General features: G+C 36.0%; 1 protein-coding gene across 7 annotated transcripts in view; it reads right to left on the minus strand.

The window, feature by feature from the left end:
• SBF2 (SET binding factor 2) overlaps nt 1-22,799 on the minus strand; it is a gene marked incomplete at both ends in the record, with an annotated part of 354,199 nt that overhangs the window by 118,355 nt on the left and 213,045 nt on the right. For all 7 annotated transcript variants that reach the window (XM_080718166.1, XM_080718165.1, XM_080718163.1 and 4 more), the window contains one exon: nt 21,927-22,076. In XM_080718166.1, the coding sequence (XP_080574292.1) occupies nt 21,927-22,076 (150 nt within the window). The remainder of the gene's footprint in view (nt 1-21,926; nt 22,077-22,799) is intronic.

The raw sequence follows: 22,799 nt of genomic DNA on the forward strand, positions 1-22,799 counted from the left end.
GTGTGCCAGGCATGCTGTAACTTAATAACTCAGGAAACTATTCCAAGAGGAAAAACATGACAGCTAAGAAAGACACTTTTTTGTGTGTATGGTGTGGTACTGGGGGATTAAACACATGGCATTCCATCTCTGAGCTGCACTCCCAGCCTTACTTTATTTTTTTATTTTGAAACAGGGTCTAAGTTACTGTGTGCTAACTTTGAACCTGTGATCTTCCTGTCTCAACCTTCCAAATATTAGGATTACAGGCATGCGCTAGCATACTTAGATGTCCATCAACAGATGAATGGATTACAAAACTGTGGGATATGTACACAATGGAATTTTACTCAGACATAAAAAAAAAACTCAATTACGTAATTTTTAGGGAAATGGATGGAACTGGAGGACATTATGCTAAGTGAGATTAGTCAGGCACAAAAAATAAGAAATCAGATGTTTTCCCTAATATGTGAGAGTTAGGGAGAAAAGAGGAGCAAACAAGACAACCTAAAGGAGGAGAAAGGAGGGGGGAAGAGGAAAATCTCTAAAGCACACAATGTACTTAAACATATCGAAGTCAATCACTAAGCCAAGCAAGGGAGGGAGGGATGGGGAGAGAATGGGGTGGGAATTGGGTAGGGGTTAAGTCAGCGATGAGTACATGTTTGTACACACAAGTTTTTTACCCCAATAAGTTGTATGAATATAATGCACTAATAAAAAAATAAAAAAATTAAAAAAAGAAAGGAATGAGATAAATTTATGGATAAATGGGATTTACTTTTAAATGTGATGGACAACCATGTTCTTTCATGATGTTTCTGTGGAGTGCTTTGTCGAATTCGGTTACTAATTGTATAGATCTTACGTTGGATCAAGTGACTTTTGGCTTTAAGACCAGAGACTCTGCAATTACTAAAAGAAGGCACAGGACTAATACTCTTAACATATAGGCACTGGTAGAAACTTCCTCAATAAGGCCCCCGAAGCACAAGAAAGTAAAATAAGAAATAATAAGTGGAATGGTATTAAATTAACAAGCTTCTGTGCAGTAAAGGAAACTCCCAAGGTTCATAAGAGAGAGCCGGGTGTGGTGACACATGGCTGAAATTGCAGCATTTGGGAGGCTGAGACAGGAGGATTGTGGTTCGCAGACGGCCTCAGCTACTTAGTGAGGCCCTTTGCAACTCAGTTAGACTCTGTTTCAAAGCAAAGAATAAAAAATAGGGCTGGTGGTGTGGCTATGAGATAGAATGCCCCTGGGTTCCACCCCCAGTACTGGAAAAAAATTATGAGAGAGAGAGAGAGAGAGAGAGAGAGAGAGAGAGAGAGAGAGAGAGGGAGAGGGAGAGGGAGAGGGAGAGGGAGAGGGAGAGGGAGAGGGAGAGGGAGAGGGAGAGGGAGAGGGAGAGGGAGAGGGAGAGGGAGAGGGAGAGGGAGAGGGAGAGGGAGAGGTCCTACAGAATGAGATATCTTTGCAAGTTATTCCTCTGGTAGAGGACTACTATCTAGAATAACAAAAAACTTAAAAAACTTAAGACAAAAAAAAAAAGCCAGGCATGGTCTATAATCTCAGTACTTAGGAGGCTGAGACAAGATTGCTGACAGACTCAGCAACATAGCAAGACTCTCAGCAATGCAACCAGACCCTGTTTCAAAAACAAAAAGTAAAAAGGGGTGGGGGGTAGCTTGGAGGTAGAATGCCTCTGGGTTCAACCCCTAGTACCACACTTAAAAACAAAACAAAACAAAACAAAACAATAAGAATGGACAGGGGAACTAAACAGACATTTCACAAAAAAAGAAATACAAGTGACCGATATGAAAACATGTTTAACATTATTAGCAATCAGAGAGATGCAAATCAAAACTATACTGAGATTTCACCTAACCTCAATTATAAAGAAAATTACCAAAATTACAAACAACAAATGCTGGTGAGGATGTGGGGAAATAGGAACTCTTATACACTGTTGGTAAGACCGCAAATCAGTACAGCTGCTCAGGAGATCAGTGTGGAGGTTCCCCAGAAGAGTGGGAATTAAACTACCATATAATTTAGCTATACTACTCCTGGGTGTCTTTCCAAAGGGATTGAAACCAGAATGTCTGTGTTTATAGCAGTAAAATTCACAATAGCCAAATTATGGCACCAGCCTAGGTATCTATCAAGATGACTGGATTATGAAATTATGAGATATACATACAATGGAATCCTACTCAGCCATAAAGAAGAACAAAATTATGTCATTTGCATAATGGTGGAACTAATTGAGATCAGGTGGTCACAACAACAAAAACAACAAAAATGAAAGGTCATATGTTTTCCCTTATATGGAGAACCTAGGGAGAAACGGGATACAAAAGGGATTCCAGACAAAGGAGGAGAAACCACAGTAGAGTGATGGAGGACACCAGGGAGGGCGGCGCGTGGGGAGGGAGATGTGATGAAGCAAACACTTCAAATGACACGACAAACACACACGAACAGTCAATACCAATCTCACTATGGTGTGGGGGGAGTGCTGAGCCTCATCATAACGTATGATTACAACGCACCAATAACAACGAAAAAATTTAAAAATAAGCTTTAGATCAAAAAGGATGACGATGAAACTACCCAGGTGATGTCACTTCCTGAGGCACCTGTGTTAGATACAAGATAGGAGTGAGAATATCAATCGGTGAGAATTCCCTTCAAAGAGAATGATAAAATCAACTGAAAGGTGACTCTGGCGCTTGCACAGCAATCATGGGGCCCTGGGTTCAATCCCCAGCACTGCAAAAAAGAAAAAAGAAAGGGATGACTTTGAAGGCAGTCATTACTTCAGAGTCATGTTTAGGTTTTCATTTTAAAATGCAGTCAGGGCATGCAGAAAAACACCATGTCTTTTTCCTGTGTGGTATGACTGATGGTTTCCTTCATTTCCATAGCGTTTATATAATAATCACAGAACACAGAAAAAGTGTGAATCTTTTTATTTTTCACCCCCTTAGGACACTGCTATGCTCAAGAATGTCATCTGTGTCCTAGCACATCTGAATTTCCTTAACAGAAATGCCTTGCATGTTTCTGAAGACTGTCATGGGGCCCAAGGCAATAAAGTTCAACAGACTTGAGCTGTAATCTTCTCCCAAGGAAATGGTTGGGATGCCAAGATGCCTTTTGACTTTGATTTCACAGCAGGGCTCCATTTGTAATGATGCTGTCCAAACTTTAAATGACAACAGCTGTGATATGAAGCCCCACATAGTCATTTATAAAAACTTCCCACAAATTAAAAAAAATTAAACAATGAGGGATTTCAATCCATGACCAATTAGCAGAAACTAAGCAATCATAAAACATTTAGTCTAGAAAGAGCTATTTATTATCTCACAAAATGTTTACACATTGTAGTGCATGTCTAAAACCTGTGCACTAGTCAAATGCTGATTGCAAAATATAAATATGAAATTCTTTGCAAATCACGTTAGAGACATTCTAAGTTAATTAGGCTAAGAGATGGAAAAATTTTAAAGCAGTAAGAATACAACCATTGACATAGCAATTGCATTCCAGAATAGTGTGGTTATCTGTTGGGGAATCAGTTCATAAGTACACATTCTGAAGTCCCCTGTGCTTTGGCTACACAATACATTGTAGTTACAAACATACCAGGCAATTTATAAACTTGCAAGGACTTGAAAAGTTATACATGTTTTATTATGAACGTTGCTATGTCATTTACCTTTAATTTTCCTGCTACAATTGAAGAGTGAGCCCTGCAATCTTACTTTTCCATTATATTCAATTACTTCCTACTTTTAACCTACATACTTTGAACTGTCAAGGCCAACAATCCTATTTCAGAAAACTTTGGAATCTCTCAAAAATATTTCACTTAAGCATTAAAGAAGAAAAATGAGATAGAAAGGTACAGCGTGTTATGGAAGTGACTTTCCTTTCCAATTTAGACAGAGTTCAGAAAAAATGCTTTGGACTATTCCAAACATGAAAACATTTGCATTGTCTACAAAAGGACAAAAAAGCCCCTCTTTATGTCACATTACCCTCCTGTTCAAAAATCTTAACTATGTTCTGACTGTTACAGGATAATGAGCAAATTCCTTTGCCAGACTTGTAAACCTCCCATGGTAGACTCACCTCTCTGAGTCTACCCACCTCAATACTCATGTGAGCATCCCACCTTCAACCTGCAACTCTAGTTAGCAAGATTCGGTTGACATCTTCTCTTCCACACTATACTTATTCCTACCACATTAATACTCCTAAGAAGACCATTCAGGAATTGCTTTGTCATTTACATAGTTTTTCCTTGGCACTTCCATATGAAAGCCCCCATATTTCCCCAATAGTCTGAGGTACAATGCTAGACACAAAATAGGCAAAAGAGGTTTTACTATAATTTTTTTTACTATAATTAAGATTTAGCCTCAGCTTATACTAAATAAATTTATAAAACCATAGAGGATGTATTGCTACTTTAAACACTATGGTGTATTTAGACATACCACAAAACCCACTAAAATAGATAGTGAGTGGCTAGGCTTGACAAATATTACCAAGCTTTGTTTTAAGTCCTTCGAGTGAATGGACCAAATCTGTTTCCTATTTATTTATTTATTTATTTATTTTTGTGGTACTGGTGATTGGACCAAGGGACATTCTACCTCTGAGCTACACTCCCAGCCCTATTTAATTTTTTTTTTTTTTAATTTTGAAACAGGATCTTATCAAGCTGTAGAGGGCCTCACTAAGTTGCTGAGGCTGGCTGAGAACCTGTAATCCTTTTGTCTCAGCCTCCCAAGTACTGGGATTATAGGCAGAGCATCACAAAACCTGGCAGTTCAATTTTTTTTTGCCTGAAAACATATACACTAATAGTTAACATTTACTGAGTGTTCATTTAGTGTTAGACATATTCTAAGTATAAACATATAATTATTTCACTATTTCATAATCTTTCTATGAAATATGTACTAAAATTATATCCAGCTTCTTGATTTGGTCTCTTCCCTCTCAAAAGTAATAAGGTATTAAACTGAATGTAAAAATATCATCTGTGGACATATATAATTCAGGTAAAAGAAGAAATACTCCAGAAAATTATAAATAAAAATCCTCAGTAGAGTTTGAAACAATGAAAAGGTAAATATTCCAATAAACAAAACAGTGAGATGAGAAACTGACCTATTTATATAATTGATTTTTGACCACGTGATTCAGTGGGCAAGATACTTTGTTTCAACAAACAGTGTGGTAACAGCAGGGTATTCCCATGGAAGAAAATGAAACTAAACCATTATTGCCTCATACCATTTGTAAAGTTGAACTCAAATTGTAGGACTAAATTTATACTACAAAGTTTCATAAGTAAACAGGGGAAAATCTCTGTGACTTTAGGGTAAGGCAGAGATTTCAAACTATAGAGAAATGATAAATTGGATATCATCAAAATTTAAAACTCTTGCTCTATAAAAGATACCACTAAGCTTGGTATTATAGTTTAGTAGTAGAACTACAACACTTGCCTACCATGTACACAGTCATGGGTTCAATCTTATTATTATATTATCTTATAAGCTTTACTATTTTAATAAGTTGTCTTATTAAGCAAAGAGTGGCTATGCATGCTTGTCATCTAAGCAATTCAGGAAGCTAAGGCAGGAGGATTTCAGATTCAAGGCCAGCCTTGGCAACTTAAAAAGACCCTGTTTGAAAATAAAAAATAAAAGGTCTCAATGGAGCCCTTGGACTCAATCCCCAGTACTGCAAAAAATATAAACAAAACCCCCAAACTGTTATTGTATTGGCAGTTGTATCTCAGAATCTTTATTAATTATTTCATAATGTCTGGGTCTAGAGCTTCCTACTAGGAAATATTGTCAATTGACAGAAGTGGTATGGTAGATTAAAGAAAAATGTTGCCAGGTGAGGTGGCACAAGCTTGTAATCCCAGTACTTGGGAGGCAGAGACAGGAGGCTTGTAGGTTTGCACTACATAAAAGCAAAAATAAGTGAATTATAGCTGTGTCCAGTGTCGTGAATGAAATTTCCAAATGCAATTTTAAAAATTTGAAAGCTTATTACATTTTTTATTATCCACAATGAAAGAAAGAATAAGAGAAACATAAACTTAATTTATATGTGTAAGCAGCTTGGAATATAATTTATGCCTGCATATGAATGTGTCTGACTACCAAATGCCACACACAATTTTGATCCACAGGATGAAGACACAAAAGAAATCATCATTACCACTATCATTATCATTAAATTACTCACCACTGTCAACACCACTGTCATCATTTCCATACTATCAGTGTCATCAAATTAAGCACTATTTAAGTATATATTTTAGATTATCATTACTACCAATTTCTTAACTCACAGAGGGAGGAGGGAGGGAAAACAGGGTGGGATGTGGAGGGAAATACACAAAGAAGTGTGTGCATGTATGTCTTTATCAGATTGAACCTCACTATGATGTATACTTGCAATACCTTTTATTCATATATGTACTAGAATTATATCCAGCTTGTTGATGAAGAAACTGAGTCTCTAGAGGTTAAATTGTTTGCCTGAGATTACACAGTCACAAATGGCAGAGCTAGAATGAAAACCCAAGTAGTCTTTATACAATAATGCAATAAATACAGTAATACAATAACACAAATAATCTTTAAAAAGTTACCAAGGTAAACATGTGGTAATATAGTATAGAGCTTCATGAAGTCTACCATAGTGATGTCAATCACACCAACAAGGGAAATCTAACAAAAGGTAGAATATAAAAGAGATCACTGATTAGGATATCATGATAAGCACTTACTAAAAACTCATTTGATATGAAAAGATTTAAAAAATGCTTTGGGAAAAATAATTTACTATTGAGTTTTTTTAAAAGATGACAGCCACATTCAAATATGTGTAAAAATATGAATACAGCATGGTTAACCGCAACACTCATTGTTGGGTGGAGAGGGGAAGTGGAGGGTGGGAGAGGGCACCAAGCACAGTCGGAATGCTTGCCATTTTCAATATGATCCACATAAAAATAAAAAAATAAATAAAAGTATTTTATCTCCATTAAAAGTAAATAAATAAGAAGAATGAAGTCCCCCATAAAATAAATATTCATATATATGTGAAAAAAAATGATAGTGCTGCTGGGTGCGGTGGTACACGCTTGTAATTCCAGCATTCGGGTAGTGGAGACCGGGTAGTAGAGCATTCAGGTAGTGGAGATCACGATTTGTGGACAGTCTCAGCTACTTACTGAGGCCCTCTGCAACTCAGTGAGACCCTGTTTCAAAATAAAGAATATATAGGGCTAGGGGTGTCGGAGGTTGAATGCCTCTGGGTTCCATCCCCAGTACCGGAAAAAAAAAAAAAATGACAGTGCTATAAAAGTAGAATATAAAGTTAGTCATCACACAATTTTGTTAGAAAAATTAAATACTCTTCTCTCCCTCAAAAAATACAAATTCATACTTTGGTACATTATTTAATTTTAACCTCAATATTTTAAAAAATAAAATAAAACAAGTGTTTATAATATCTTCTTTTACATACAATGTATTCAATCTCCTTACCCCCATTACTTGGTATGAAATTTTAGTATCCATTTTAAATGGATCACTGGTAGTGACAATGAAAATTAGTGTAATTCTTAAGAATCTGAACTATTTAAGAGTGATGGCCCATCATATCTCTACTTAAATACACCAATTTGCTGTCTGCAGAAACCAGACAGATGAAAGTCAACTACATATAGCAAATTCAATCAATCTTAACTCCAAGTGCAATCATGTAACAAAGATGTGTTGTTTTCGCTAGAGCACATTTTCACAGCTTCAGGTTTGCTGAATGCAACCACTGACCTTGTGAATGTCTTTTTATCTCTATCAAAGAGGATCAGAAGCCATTTACATTCATATAAAATGTATTGACAAACAGTGACAATTTTGCCTTGGGGATATGTTAACTAACTATTCTCTCATTAAAATTCAGTTTGAAGAAACTGAAGAAATATTATTATGGTCGCAGACAAAATTGGTTTTGTTTAAAGACTACATGTAGTAAGCTGGAAAAAGCACAGCACTGAACATAATGGAGACCCATGTTCTTATACCTAGTAGGCTATTATCTGGTACTGTGATCTTGGGCAAATCACTTTACCTCAGTGGACCTTACTTAATTCATCTTTAAAAGAATTTTGACTTTATAGTCTCTAATTAATTTTATTTTTCTATTTACATTATATATTTTGCGATCCTGGGAATTGAACTAGGGGCTTTCTATCTCTGAGCTATACTCACAGTCCTAAGTTAGTTTTTATTTGAAACAGTCTCCCTAAGTTGCTTGAGGACCTCACTAAGTTGCTGAGGCTGGACACACACCTGCAATCTTCCTGTCTTAGCGTCCCAAGTTCAGCCATGGTCAACCATGCCTGTCTATGACCTTTATTTTTAGTTCTTTTTTTTTTTTTTGTCTAAACCTCTATAATCCCATTTATGATGTCAAATGGATCAACTAAAATATCAAGAAAGGAAATGCCTCTTTTTCTAGCCATCTAGACAGATATCCGCTGTAAGGTCTCTGGCCACAAGAGTGGATTCCAGAAGCTGGTTACATGAAGTTGACAGAACACAATGTTAGGCTCAATATGTGCTCACGACCGGTCATATTAGGAAAGAGTGTCCTTAAAATTAATTACTTCATCTCTAAATAGATGTGTCCCAAGAGGCCATGGCAATAGCCAAATCTTGGCTGAACAGCTTTCTGATGCATTATTGACAGAAAAATCATTCCTCAAACTGCAAAACCTACTTAGAAGCATACCCTAATTACCACCAGCAACGAAGAAGATTAAGGCCAGAGCTGAATTTCACAATGGAGAGTGCAAGCAATTTAAGTCCAGTGGAAGAATTTCTGGCTACAGTGAGACAGACTGTAGGGGAAGATGAGACTCTCTAAAAACATGACTGGAATACTTCAGTCCAAATATAATTCTTAGTACACAGGAATATAATGGCCAGTGTTTATTATAGTTGTGTAATTGTGAGCCTGTCCAAAGTAGTTTGAGTGACCTTAAAAAATGAAAAGTTATATAAAAAGGGACCTGTTTTCTTGACTCTGAAACAGTTTATAGATCATCATTTTCTGGCTGGATTCTTTCCGGCACATGGAAATCATGATGTAAAGAGAAGGGGGGACTTGTGAGGATTCAGGAAGAATGTACTACCATACTGAAAAAGAGTCTGTACCTAATTTCTTCTTTCTTTTAAAAGTGCATCTCTAATTTCTGCCTCCCTCCCAATGTCAGCCAAATACTGCGATGAGATCCAAGCTAAGTGCATTTCCCTCAAGTGTGATGTGTGAGGCAAATATAGAATTACAGACCAGATATTTCATGCTAGTTCTCTTAATTAAAAAGCAATTTCTCCTGTTTCTGAAAGGGATTTGCCACTGTTCTTGAATGTTCTCCACCACCTCCTTTCCTCACCCACCCACAGCCGTCCGCTATCAGGTCACATGACAATGATTCCAGGCAAGGAAGCGAGATCAGTGTCTTGGGCTGAGATTTGAGCCTGGAATTCTAGAACAATAATGCCTCGCTGAAATACAATGGGAGCCAAACTGTGTAATTCACAGTTTTCTAGAAGACCCATTAAAAATATAAAAATAAATAGGTAAAATTAAATGTAATAATATATTTATCTAACAAAATACATTTAAAATGTCATCTGCAACCTGAAATCAATATAAAAATCATTAATAAAATATTGTACATTCCTTTTCAAATGGTTCTCCAAGTCTGGTGTGTATTTCACAGTGAGAGCACATCTTAGCTTGTAATGGTCACATTTCGAGCAGTTGGAATCTCCTTCCACATGGCATGGGAAATAATGCTGTGCTGGACTGTAACAGCATTAATATCTTAGTCTTATGCCCTAAAGCTGCAGAAACTGCAAGTTTCCCCTCTCCTTTTCCCCCCACAACTGCCCTTTCCCTGGGTTGTCAGTTGCTGTATTTGTAATGCTGCTTAGAATATTTATGTCAGGGAACATTAATCTGGGCATTACATTTCTGATGAGGCAACTAAAAAACTATCAACCTCCCCTTACTAAAGAATAAGGAGGTTTGAAAATGTGTTCATAAAGTTTTTTTTTTTGTAAAATTAGTCATAGATAAAAGAGAGATGATTCAGTCTGAACTTCAAAGGATATCAGAGCCTGGCAAATTCAAAGAATAAGATATGATCTTTTAATGTTGACCTTGTTATTAAACTGGTCTGTCTCTATTACAACTGTCTCCAATTTGTCTTAAGTTGTGTTTATAAAAATGTTTCAATCTCTTTGTGTTTTTTTTCTCTTTTCTAACTGATCTTAATAATTTCTGTACTGAATAAGCTAAAAAATGTTGGGGACAAACTGTATTTGATTCTCCTATAGCTGTTAGAAACCTACAGATTTCCTTTGCCACTGATGATGACTCAAATTTGAAGTGTAGATGTGAGAAACAAGAAATTTTCCTTTTTTTTTTTTTTTAATACAGTCACCACTGGAAAGATTAAAGATCTTAAGTAGGAAAAGGGGTGTTGGTAAGATGGCCTTACTTAAGTTGCCTCAGCAACTTAGGGAGACCCTTAGCAATTTAATGGTTTGGTGGTAGAATGTCCCTGGTTTCAATCTCTAATAAAAGAAAAAGAAAAAGAAAACAAAGAGCCAATTAAATATGAATAAGTAAATGAAATGATGTGACTATAAAGCACCAATAAAAGTATAAAAGAAAGAAAATAATAAAATTCAGAGTAAAAATCAATAGTTAAGTCAACAGAATTTTTTCCTAAACCTGAAACACAAATCTGTTTATAGAAAAACTTAGTTTCTTAAAAAGTAACTTAGAAAAGTGGCCTCTTGTTTCAATAATTACTGTGTCTATAAAAATTATGTGATCATTCATGTAGTTAAAACAATATCTGAATATTTTTTATGTGAAGTTTTATGTCTAAGGTTAGGTATACAGTGATGACTGATACAAATTGGATCTCTGTTTTCATTCAATTAAAGGTGGAGCTCTTCAATAGCAATTATTTGCAAAAATAAAAATAAAGATCTGTAGCTTCCAGATACAGCTTTAAATTAGCTATAGGGTACCTACTGGTAGTTTTTGAAGGTCGGTCAGCTAAAAGATCAAGGTAAAAACCCAAAATCTAGATTGTGAACTCTATTAGCTATGATTTGGGGAAATTACTTCTATCTTTGGTCCTTGTTCTGGAGGGTAATAGTGATTGTGGCTGACCCACTTTCAGCGTCAATGAAGGCTGAGGTGATCTGGGGCAGTGATATTAGGTATAAAAGACATCAGTAAGTAAGAAGACGGGTTAAAGATGTGCAGAGATGGCTGTGACAAGGAGCAGACAATGGAGGCAGAGTTGGAAAACAGTGGTAGAGTAGGCACTGATTGTGTTTAAAAGTTCCTTTTGTTTAGTTCCTTTTGTTTAGATCATTCTCCCACAGGGGAAAGTAAACTAATAAATGGTAAACAAAAAGAATGTGTCCATGAATAAGACTTCTAATGGAGAGCCTCACTGGAGCATGACCTGGTAGAGCAACGACACTGAGAAACTCCTAGTCTCAGTACTTTTATTTAATAAAGTCTTTTTCTCCTATGCTGGTCACATTTTTCAGAGAGAAAACTTCCAATCCCTTGTCTTGAGGGCACACGGCCAAAGTTCTGGGAGCCAAAGGGGGAAAGCCTGCTGGCATTCTCAACATGTATTTGACATCCACTCAGAGTCCTTGTTTGCAGAAAGATTCACTCAATCAGACTGAATATTTCCTATGCCTGTGACATCCTCTCTCTCTTTAAAATGAATAAATATATAAGCAAACATTCAATCTTTAGTCAAGGTACAGAAAAGGCAACTGGCTATTTACACAGAATTAGGAAGGGTTCCGGAAGGGGAATCCCACTGTATCTTAAGCAAACTTTTAACCAATCCTCTATTTTTCTGTTCTAGTCCCACCATATCCTCTTGATTTCAAAGATATTTAAATGTCACTAACCCCTGAGCCTTTTAGGCTTCTGTAAGTTGAGCTGTTTCAAGGCTTTTCTCATTACCAGTTGGGAAAGGCTTTCTGGGGTCTGTTAAGTAAAGATCATCCAACCATAAGCTTACTATTCTCCAAAACGTGGGTTTATGAATTTTTGAAAATCCATCTGTTTTAGTGGGGCCTCAGTAGAAGCAGAGGTTAAATGCAGGTATGTAATTTGTTCACTTCAACACACTTACTCTATCTACTATTCTTTTCTTCTGTTACATTTCTATACTAAAAAACAGAGGCCCTCTCTATACTTCTCTTTTCCATGCACAAATTCCTTGACCTGGTCATTCTTTCTCCCAATCATTGTCTAATAATGTCTTCTGTCACCGTCTCCTTCCCACTCCAAATTTACTAGCCCTGCAAGAGATTTCATAGTACTTTGTATAAATCTCTATCCATGCTCATCCTACTGTATCAGTTTACCTGTGAAGCTTTTGTTCTAGACTCTGAACTAACAGCTAGAGAACTAGGAGAATAATATATATACACACAAATATATATGGCATATATTCTCATATATATGGTGTGTGTACGTGTGTGCGATAGTGAGATTAAAACCAAGGTTAGGTTCATGCTTGGCAAATGCTCTCCCACTAAACTCCATCCCCACTCCAGGATTTTATCTTCTCATTTCAATCTGTCTAGAATCTAGTACAGAGATTAAATGGTAAAAATTGGTACCAGTTTAAAAGAACAGAAGAGAAAAAAGAAGTAAAATATCCTGATTAAGCAGGATGTATTCTGCTGATTAATATATTCTTAATAAAACTCCCAATCTGCCACCTCATATATACAGATTGGTTATCAATGTCCTTTAAAACTTTTAGATTGTTAAATCAGGCTGGTGTGGAGAGTTTGGGGTTCCAGGACGCCTTTCTTTTCATACTTTTAAGCTTCTATGTAGTTTCCTATTATCATACAATGCCTTCAATCTAAGGAGCCCACTATAATAAATTATACAGCAACCAATCACATTTTATAAAAAACATTTTGTTGGTAACTGGAATTTCTAGACATCACAATCTGTGGTCTGACTTTGGAGCCTCCTCTCCTTAACAAGCTGGCGCTGGGTTACTTTTAGTTACTCTGGTCAGCACTGCTAGCAGTGGAAGCCACATTAAGTACACTGGTTGGTACAGCTTTTTCTTTTTTCATAGTGATACTTTCTCCATGAAGAACACAGTTTGTTGATTTCCATTTCAAAAAAGTTCCTTATCGTGTTGTAGACCAGCACTTTGAATAGTAATGTTTTAAGCCATCTTCTTATATCTCCCATAGACCTTAACTTCTATTCTGTATTTTCTGCTTTCTTGCATCTCTCTGAGTATGTAAAACTGCTTTAGAAGGGCATTCCAGTTTATTATACTTCTTTATGTTTTGTCTGATGTTTAACCCATCCACCGAATTTTTCATGACTGATTTTATTTTTACAATGTTCAAACTTATTTATTTTATTTATTTATTTTTATTTTTATTTTTTGGTGGTACTGGGGTTCCTGGAAGCCCGTCTATCTCCGGGCTACACTCCCAGACCTATTTTATTTTTGGAAACAGGGTCTCCTAAGCCAGCGCAGCTGGCTTCGAACCTGCGCGATCCTCCTGTCTCTGCCTCCCAAGCGCGGGGATTACAAGCGTGAGCCACCACGCCCGGCCTCAAACTTATTTATTTTAAATAACATTGTATGCATTTGTGTGCGATATGTTTTGAAGTATATATACATTTGAATTTTGCTAATTATATTCAGATACTATACTCTTGAAAAATGCTGAGAGTGGATATTTAATGTTCCCACCACAAAAAGATAACTATATGAAGTTCTATTTATTTTATCCTCTATTTTATTTATTCTTTTCTTTGCGTACTGGGGATTGAACTCAGGAGCATTCTACCTCTGAGCTACACTGCCAGCTCCATTTTTATTCTTAATTTTAAAAATGTTTAATGTGCTCTTTTTTCTGTTTTTTCATCATACACATACACACACATGTACACACACACACACACATTTTTTTTTGTGTGTGTGTGTGGTACTGAGGATTGAACCCAGGGGTATTCTACCTCTGAGCTACATTCCCAGCCCTATTTTATTCTTTATTATGAAACCGGGGCTCACTAAGTTGTGGAGGGCCTCTCAAGTTGCTGAGGCTGGCCGCGAACCTGTGATCCTCCTGTCTCAGCCTCTCAAGTACTAGGATTACAAGCATGTGCCACTATGCCTGGCTTTATCATGTATATTTTGAATCCAGCATTAGTTTCTCATCTTCCACAAGTGTCTCCAATAGAATTTTTATATTCCGACTTGTGTTAAATAGAGTTATGTGTTAAATATTAACAGGGTCTCACTACGTCGAGGAGGGCCTTACTAAGTAGATGAGGATGGTTGAGAACCTGTAATCCTGTCTCAGTTTCCAAGTACTGGGATTACAAGTGTGCACCACCATGCCTGGCTATCCGCTATTTTATTTTATTTTATTTTATTTTATTTGCAGTACTGGGGATTGAACCCAGGGGCATTTGACCTCCAAGCTATACCCCCAGCTTTATTTACGTATTTATTTATTTTTTTTTGCAGTACTGGGGACAAAACCCATGAGCATTCTACCTCTAAGCTACACCCCAGCCCTACTTTTTATTCTTTATTTTGAAATAGGGTCTCACTAAGTTGCAAAGGGCCTCACTAAGTAGCTGAGGCTGTCTAAGAACTGAGATCCTCCTGTCTCAGCTTCCCGAATGCTGGGATTACAAGCGTGCGCCACCATGCCCAGCTCCCTCAGCTCTATTTTTTATACTTTATTTTGAATCAGGTTCTCACTAAGTTGTGGTTGGCCTCACTAAGTAGTTGAGGCTGGCTGCAAACCTGCAATCCTCCTATCTCAGCTTCCCAAGTACTGGGATTATAAGTATGTGCCACCATGCCCAGCCCCCATTTTATTTTAAAAACTTTCAAATATACATCAAAGTTGAAAGAATTTTATGATGAATTCCTGTATACTTATTACTTAAGATTGTATTGTTAACATTTTGCTATGTTTGCCTTATCACTTACCTATTCATTTATCTACTTACTAATACATTTTATTTTTAGTACACTTCAAAGTAAAGAGACATCATTATATTTCTGCATAACAGGTCAGCATGCATATCACTAAAGTTTTGTATTTGTTTATTAGCTTTTCTTTTGCTATGCAATTTACATACGATAATAAAATCTACAAATCTTAAAAGTATATTCAGTAAGTTTTAATAAATGTCATAATGCATGCCTGTAATCCCAGGACTTGGGAACCTGAGACAGAAAGATCAAGGGTTTGAGACTAGCCTCAGCAACATGGCAAGATTCTCAGCAACCTAGTTTCCAAAACTAAACAAACAAATAAATAAATAAATACCCATTCCCTAGGCACAAGCTTGTAGTTCCAGAGAGCGAATGGTAAGGGGGAGGCAGGAGGACAAAAAGTACAAGGGGATCAACTTAGCAGGACCCAGTATTATATTATCAAAATATAACTAAAAGGGCTTAACATTTAGCTCAGTGGTAAAGCACTTGCCCAGCATGCTCATGGCCCTGGGTTCAATCCCCAGTACCGTCCCACCCAAAATAACCCAACTATTCTCTGTTGGACACCTGAGCTATTTAGAATTTTAGGTTATTATGAATAAAATTTCTATGGATATTTTTATGGAAGTCTTTTTGTAGACATATGTTTTTTTTTTAATATATATAAGTCCCAGGAGTGAAACTGCTGAATAATAAAATAGGTATATGAAGTTTTGTAAGAATCTCCCAGATTTTTCCCCCCAAAGTGACTATACCACTAAAAAGGCCCAAACAGCAAAGTATGAGAGTTTTAGTTACTTTACAGTTCTGCCAATACTTGGCATTGTCTTTAATCTTAGTCATCCTGATGGTTCTGTGTCTCACAGTTGTTTTAATTTGCATTTCTCTAATGAAAAATAATACTAAGCACTTTTTCATGTGTTTATTGAGCATTAACACATCTTACTTTGTGAAATGCCTGTTCATATTGTCCATTTTTCCCTATTTAATTATTATTTATCATCATTATTATTATTTTGGTCCAGGAGATGGAACGCAGGGGCATTCCACTTACCAGCTACACCCCTAGCCCTTTTTATTTTTTTGTTTTGATACAAGGTCTCAGTAGGCTCCATAGAGTCTCGCTAAGTTGTTGAGGCAGACCCTAAACCTATGATCCTCCTGTATCAGTCTCCCAAGTACTGGGATTATTCACATGTGCCACCACACCAGGCTTATTTATTTTTCAATTAACAAAAATTACATATAATTAACATGTACAACATGAGATTTTAAATATGGATATACTGAGAAATGGTTGAATTAAACTAATCAATGCATGTGTTATCTCACATACTTACTGTATTTTGTGGTAAAGAACACATTCTTTTTAAAGATTGGTTTGTTTGGTGTTTTTTTTAAGATGCTGAAGGTCAAACCTTGGGCCTCCTCACACTGACATGCACTTCCAGTCCTTGACTTTTTCCTGTTAGGAAGTTCTTCACATAAACACAATACCAGTTCATTGTCAGATATATATCTTGAAAATATTTTTCTCATCTTGCCTGTTTGTTTTCTCAATGTTATCTTTTTTTCTTTTTTGTGTATGGTACTGAGGATTGAACTCAAGGGCATTCGACTTCTGAGCTACACCCCCAGCCCTATTTTTTTTTTTTTTGAAACAGAGTCTCATTAAGTTGCAGAGGCTTCATTTTGTTGCTGAAGCAGGCTGCAAACGTGCAATCCTCCTGTCTCAGCCTCCCAAGTATTAGGATTATAGGCATGTGCTACCACACCTGGCTTTCAATGGTATCTTTTTATGAACAGAAGTTTTATTTGTAATAAAGTCTAGTTATTATTTTTTTCTTTTAGATATTGCTTTTAATGACCTAGGAAATGGTTGGTCATTCACAAGCCATAAAACCATTCACACTTTCCCCTAAGTTTTGTGAGGGCCTGGGAAGGAAGCTCAGTAGTAGAGTGTGTGCTCAGCATGCACGAGGCCATGAATTCAATCCACATCCTTTCCCCCCAAATTAAAACTTTAATATGTAGTTTTACAGTGCATGTCTATTTCTATGATTCACCTCAAATTAATTATTGTTTCCTAATAGTCAATTCATACAGATAAACAGTTATTCCAACACTATTTTTAGAAAAAAAAACTTACTCTCCCTATTGTATAGTCTTGATACCTTTGTAAAAAAATTCAATAAATATGGGTCTATTTCTGTGTGCTCTGTTCTATTGACCTATATGCTGATAGTTAGGTCAATACAACAATGTCTTGAATTACTGTGGGTTGACAGTATGTTCTGAAATCAGATTCTCCAATTTTGTTAAGTGGTTTGGCCATTGTAAGATCTCTACATTTCCATATAAAATTTTCAACCATCTTGTCAATTTCCAAAAAAGTCACATGTGATTTTGATTTGTTCTGGGGATTGAACCCAAGGGCATTCTACCTTTGAGCTATATTCCCTAGAACCTCGATATTTTTTATTTTGAAACAGGGTCTTGCTAAGTTTCTGAGGCTGGCCTTGAACTTGCAATCCTCCTGTCTTAGCCTCCCAAGTTCTGGGATACAGGCATGTACCACCATGCCTGACATTTATAATTTTTTAAGAATGACTTCTATATTGATAAGTAGGTTCCTCATAGCATGAAATTTATCATGATGCTATGCTGAAAACAGAGAACCTCACTGGTTTTTAAATTATAAATTTTTGTTAAAAGACATGATCTAAGAACTTGACACAATAAAAATCTTTAATTGCATGGTGGAGAGTTAAAACCATATGAGAATTTGGCAGAAATGTTTAATAATCTGTTTCAAAAACTACTAAAATACGATCAGTTCTTTAAAATGAGATGATATGTAGGAATGAATCTATAACCTCTATAAACCAGTGCTGTAAAAAGTTATCTTGGCACTGAAAGAACCTGAAAAACAAAATAGCCCTTTGGCAGTACTCATGTTCCATTTTAATTTTCCCTTGAGGACAGGAAAGACAGAATAACTTCTAGGTCATGAAAAGCAAAAATTACTAAAGTTTTTGAATCACTACCTAAAAATTAGTTCATTTAGTTAATGTTTCTTTCTTAAAACACCAACACAGATGTTTGGCCTCTCTGTCTTGAAACTATGCTTTTGTAAAAAAATGTTCAGAATGTCACGTTAAATCCCCATAAGTATGTTGTTGCAACAAGAATATAAATACTAATAAATCCCAAGCTGGTAATAAAAAACTCATTAAAAGAAGGCTATCACATGTAAACCCATTCATAACTGAGAAGAGCCTCTACATAGTGCTGAGCAATAGCATATGCTTAATAAACACAGGATCATTTTTTATGTACACATGAAATACTGAATTATAAAACTGTAAGAGTCCAACAACTCAGGTATATTGAAATCAACAAAAACCATTCATGTACCTTTTCTTTTCCAGAAATATGATTATTCAAGTGAAAAAGAAAAATATCTGCAGCCTTAGTGTCCCAACTATTGTATAAGCAATCTAATTGTATTGCTAAATTAAGTTTACAGAAAGCCATAAAACTCTTCCTTAGCTAATAAACAATACAGAAAGTACTAGTAGATAAAAGTTCCTAAAATAGTTTTTGTAGTTTTTAATACCAATTATTAGAGAGTCAGGGAGTTGCCTAATTTTAGGGCTTCTGGAGACCTCAATCTGTTAATCCTACTCCTTTATTCTCTATACCAACAGAGTTACTGTAGCAAAGTTACAAAAACATGGAACTTCTTTTAAGGGCATGTTTATTATGGTTTAGTCTTCTAATAAGCTTACTCAAAATTTCTCTTCTCCAAAATGAGAATAATTAATTAATTAATTTCAGTACTGGGGCATTCTGCTACTTAGCTACATTCCAGCCCTATGTATTTTTTAAAATTATTTTGCTACATTGGTCTTGCTACATGGGTCAGGCTAGCCTTGAACTTGTGGCCCAAATTGAGAATTAAAAAAATAATCAATATATGCTTTTTTAATTTTATGGTACTGTGGATTGAACTCAGGTACACTCTACCTCTGAGGTATATTCCCAGCCCTTTTTACATTTTTTGGAAACAGAGCCTCACTAGGTTGCTGAGTGCCTCACACATTGTTGTTACCCTCCTGTCTCAGCCTCCCAAGTACTAGGATTACAGAAGTATGCCACCACGTCTGTTTGTATTTATTTTATATAATTCAGTTATGTGCATTTCAAACAGAGAAATATTTAAATTTGAAACCAAACCTCTTGTAACCCACATCCCAGAAATAACCACTATTAAGGACTTAATGTAAACATCCTTCCCGATTTTTGCTATCAAGTATACTCATACATATATGTAATTTAGGTCAAAAATAGAATTGTAACTACCTTATGTGACTTCCTTTTTTGTCTACCTACCAATATATAGCAGCTCTTTCATTTCAGTACAAATATAACATTGTTTCTATTTAGCAGTTAAACAGTATTCCAAGGAAGAGTTGAATGATAATTAAAAAAAACAACAATAACATTCAAATGGTAAATATTTAGGTTGTTTTGAATTTTTGCTATTGTAAACTCTTATAGCAAATGTCATACTCAGAAGGGAGAACACACTTCAGTGAAGGTGAACCAGCTCCTATTCTGTCAATTCACTTATATAACCTGCCAAGTGCTCATTACAAGATTATAATTTTGATGCTGGACTGAATCCGTTTGGGTATTAAGTTAAGAGTTTCAGAGAGAGAGAGAGACACACTTTAAAATGAGTTTAAGAAGATAAATGTGTTTGCAAAGGAGTCTAAAAGGGATACACTGAGACATAAAATACATCTAAGTTGTAAGGTTATGAAGAACAGTGGTCCAATGGACACTCATACATCTAGTTACAGAAACAGAATTACCATCCCCTTGGAGGTCTCCATGCTCACTGCCCGGCCTCTCTGTCTCCCTCCCACTGGTAATTTCTTTAAGTATCTGTTTCTTATTATCTTGATTTTCTTTATAGTTTATCACATATATATCACTAAATTATATATCTTTAAATAATACATGCTTTCCAGTTTTATATAAGTGGGATCATATTGTAAGACTTTTTACTTTTACACAGAATTATCTTCTTTAAGATTTATCAACATCATCTCCTGTAAGTAAAATTCACTAATTTTCTCTGGTAAAAAGTTATAAAAAAGATATCAAAATTTATTTATCCATCTCAACGCTGGCTGGCATGTGCATGGTTTCAAGTATCCTGCTATTTCAAACAGTGCAACTATTAACATTTCTGTGCATGTTTCTTGGTGTATGTGGCCAAGATCTCCTCAAAAACGGACTCTCTGGATCATACAATCTGCCGCATATGCCTCATGACAGTGCAAATTCCACACTGTCTCAGTTACTATGATTTTAAGCCAATTTTTTGATAGCTGAAAAGGCAAAAATTCCCGTGGCTTGTTGCTTTTGTTTAGGAGCATGTTGGTAATGATAAGGTGTTTGCTCTTCTACATGGGACTCTGATAGGAACTGTGTTTCTTCTTTAGATTATTTTGGGAACATCTTTATGATGTTCAATGCATGAACATGGTATGTTTTCTTATTAGGCCTTTTTAGGCCTTTTTTCATCCACAAATTTTATTATTAATTATACCTAATTCTTGCTTTCTAATATACTAGTATTTAACATGCATTTTATTTACTTTCTCTGGAGTCCTATAGATATGTGTCGGGGGTGGGGGGGTACTGGGGATAGAATCCAGAGGCATTCCACCTCTGTGCTACACTCTTGGCACTATTTTATTCTTTTATTTTGAAACAGATCTTACAAAATTGCAGAGGTCCTTACTAAATTGCTGAGGTTGTCCCTGAACCTGAGATCCTCCTGTCTTAGCCTCCCAAGTACTTGGATTACAAGTATGCACCACTGTACCTGGCCTATAGATACCTTTTGAACTCTAAGTATTAATTATATCTTCTTGAAAAACAATTTTTGAGCTGGGCATGGTGGTACATGCCCATAATCCCAGTACTTAAGAGGCTGAGACAGAAGGATTGCAGGTTTGAAGCCAGCCTCAGCAACTTAATGAGGCCCTCTATAACTTAGTGAGACCCTGTTTCAAAATAAAAATTAAAACAGGGCTTGGGGTATAGCTCTGAGGTAAAATGCCTCTGGGTTCAACCCCAGTACATCCAACCCCTAAAAAAAAGATTTTTCTACCAACTGTAGAGAACAGGATACCAGGGTTATAAAAAATCTAGAAAGGAAATCAAATTGCTTCTCCTAATTTGGGTCTTCATTATTTTGTGAAAAGTTTATCTCTGTAAGATAAGATACATATTTTGAAGCCCACTGGAAGTGTTTTGTTTGTGCTTTACCCTTACAAAATGCTTAGTGAGTAATCCATTTATCATTTAGATTACCTCCCATTACTTGCCCTCTGTTCCAACACTTCAACTAAGAGCTGAATGAAAAGGGTTAATGTGACTACAGATATTAAGTAATATATACCTCGGTGCAAAAGATAACTTTTCATTTTCAGCACACTTGCTTATATTTCAAAACTAGTAAAATTATCTAGTATTTTTCAAGAGAAAAATGAAGAAAGAATGGAAAACTCTTAATATTTATGCCAAGTAATGAGTAAGTGTTTCTGACAGAAAGATGATGGGTATTGGCTCTTTAGCCCATGGCTGTGGCAGCCTCGAGAACTTGATATCCCAGTAATTATTAAATGTCTTGGAAAAATAAAAAGTATTCTCAAGTAAGAGGAACAGCCTAAAAGGAATAAAAGTTACCTGGAGAGTACAATTCATCATCCTTATTATATAGTCAAACTGCTGATGGTCCAGAATTGCTCGGTTTTGCTGGACATGCAAACCCAGTTCGTCAGTGAGACACTGTCGCGCTGCCTTTCCTTTGAGGGCCCTCAGTGCGGCAGGAAGGGTCTGCAGACAGGACAGGACAGGTCACCAACGGCACCGCAGGAAGAAGCTTTCCAACAGCCACACTGACATTCCAGTGCACTCTATAAACTATGGAACATAGTCACTGGGAAAATTAAACGCTTAGGGAAGAAGTAATTTGCTATTAAGACCATTAATAAAATAATTTATTTTTATTTGTAACATAAAATAAGCAGAATTAGTTTGTGATAAATTAAAAAGAAAAGAAATTCACTTTTCTTTTAGACTTAACACAATGTTAGTTATCAGAGTGACTACTGTGTCAGAGCAAGACTAAAAGCCATACATACTTAGATACTTTCTATAACAGGCCAAGACTTTATGGCAAGGATACAAGAAAAAATTACAATTACATGAAACATAAATGACCTGATACTTTTCCGCTGGTCTGTTATTTCATCACTATTCGACACTAATAAGTGATAGTTTACATCATTTCAACATAAGAGAACTCAGGGCAACAGTAAATAGGTATCTCTAGGTTTATGCATATTCAAGCTATTCTGCTTCATCCCAAGAACACGTAAGCATGCCTCCTCCAGTTCTCCATGTAAGGCCAGTTAATTTACATATAGTAATAATAAGCTTTTTAACTTGAAAAATGTAAAAACAGAATACAGGAGCAAACAAGAAGGAAGGAAGAAGCCCAAGAACAGGAGGGAATAAGAAGGTTATGGAAGGCAAAACACAGCATGCAAAGCTGAA

The sequence above is a fragment of the Muscardinus avellanarius genome, assembly GCF_963383645.1.
Source record: "Muscardinus avellanarius genome assembly, chromosome: 1".
Taxonomy (NCBI): Eukaryota; Metazoa; Chordata; class Mammalia; order Rodentia; family Gliridae; genus Muscardinus; species Muscardinus avellanarius.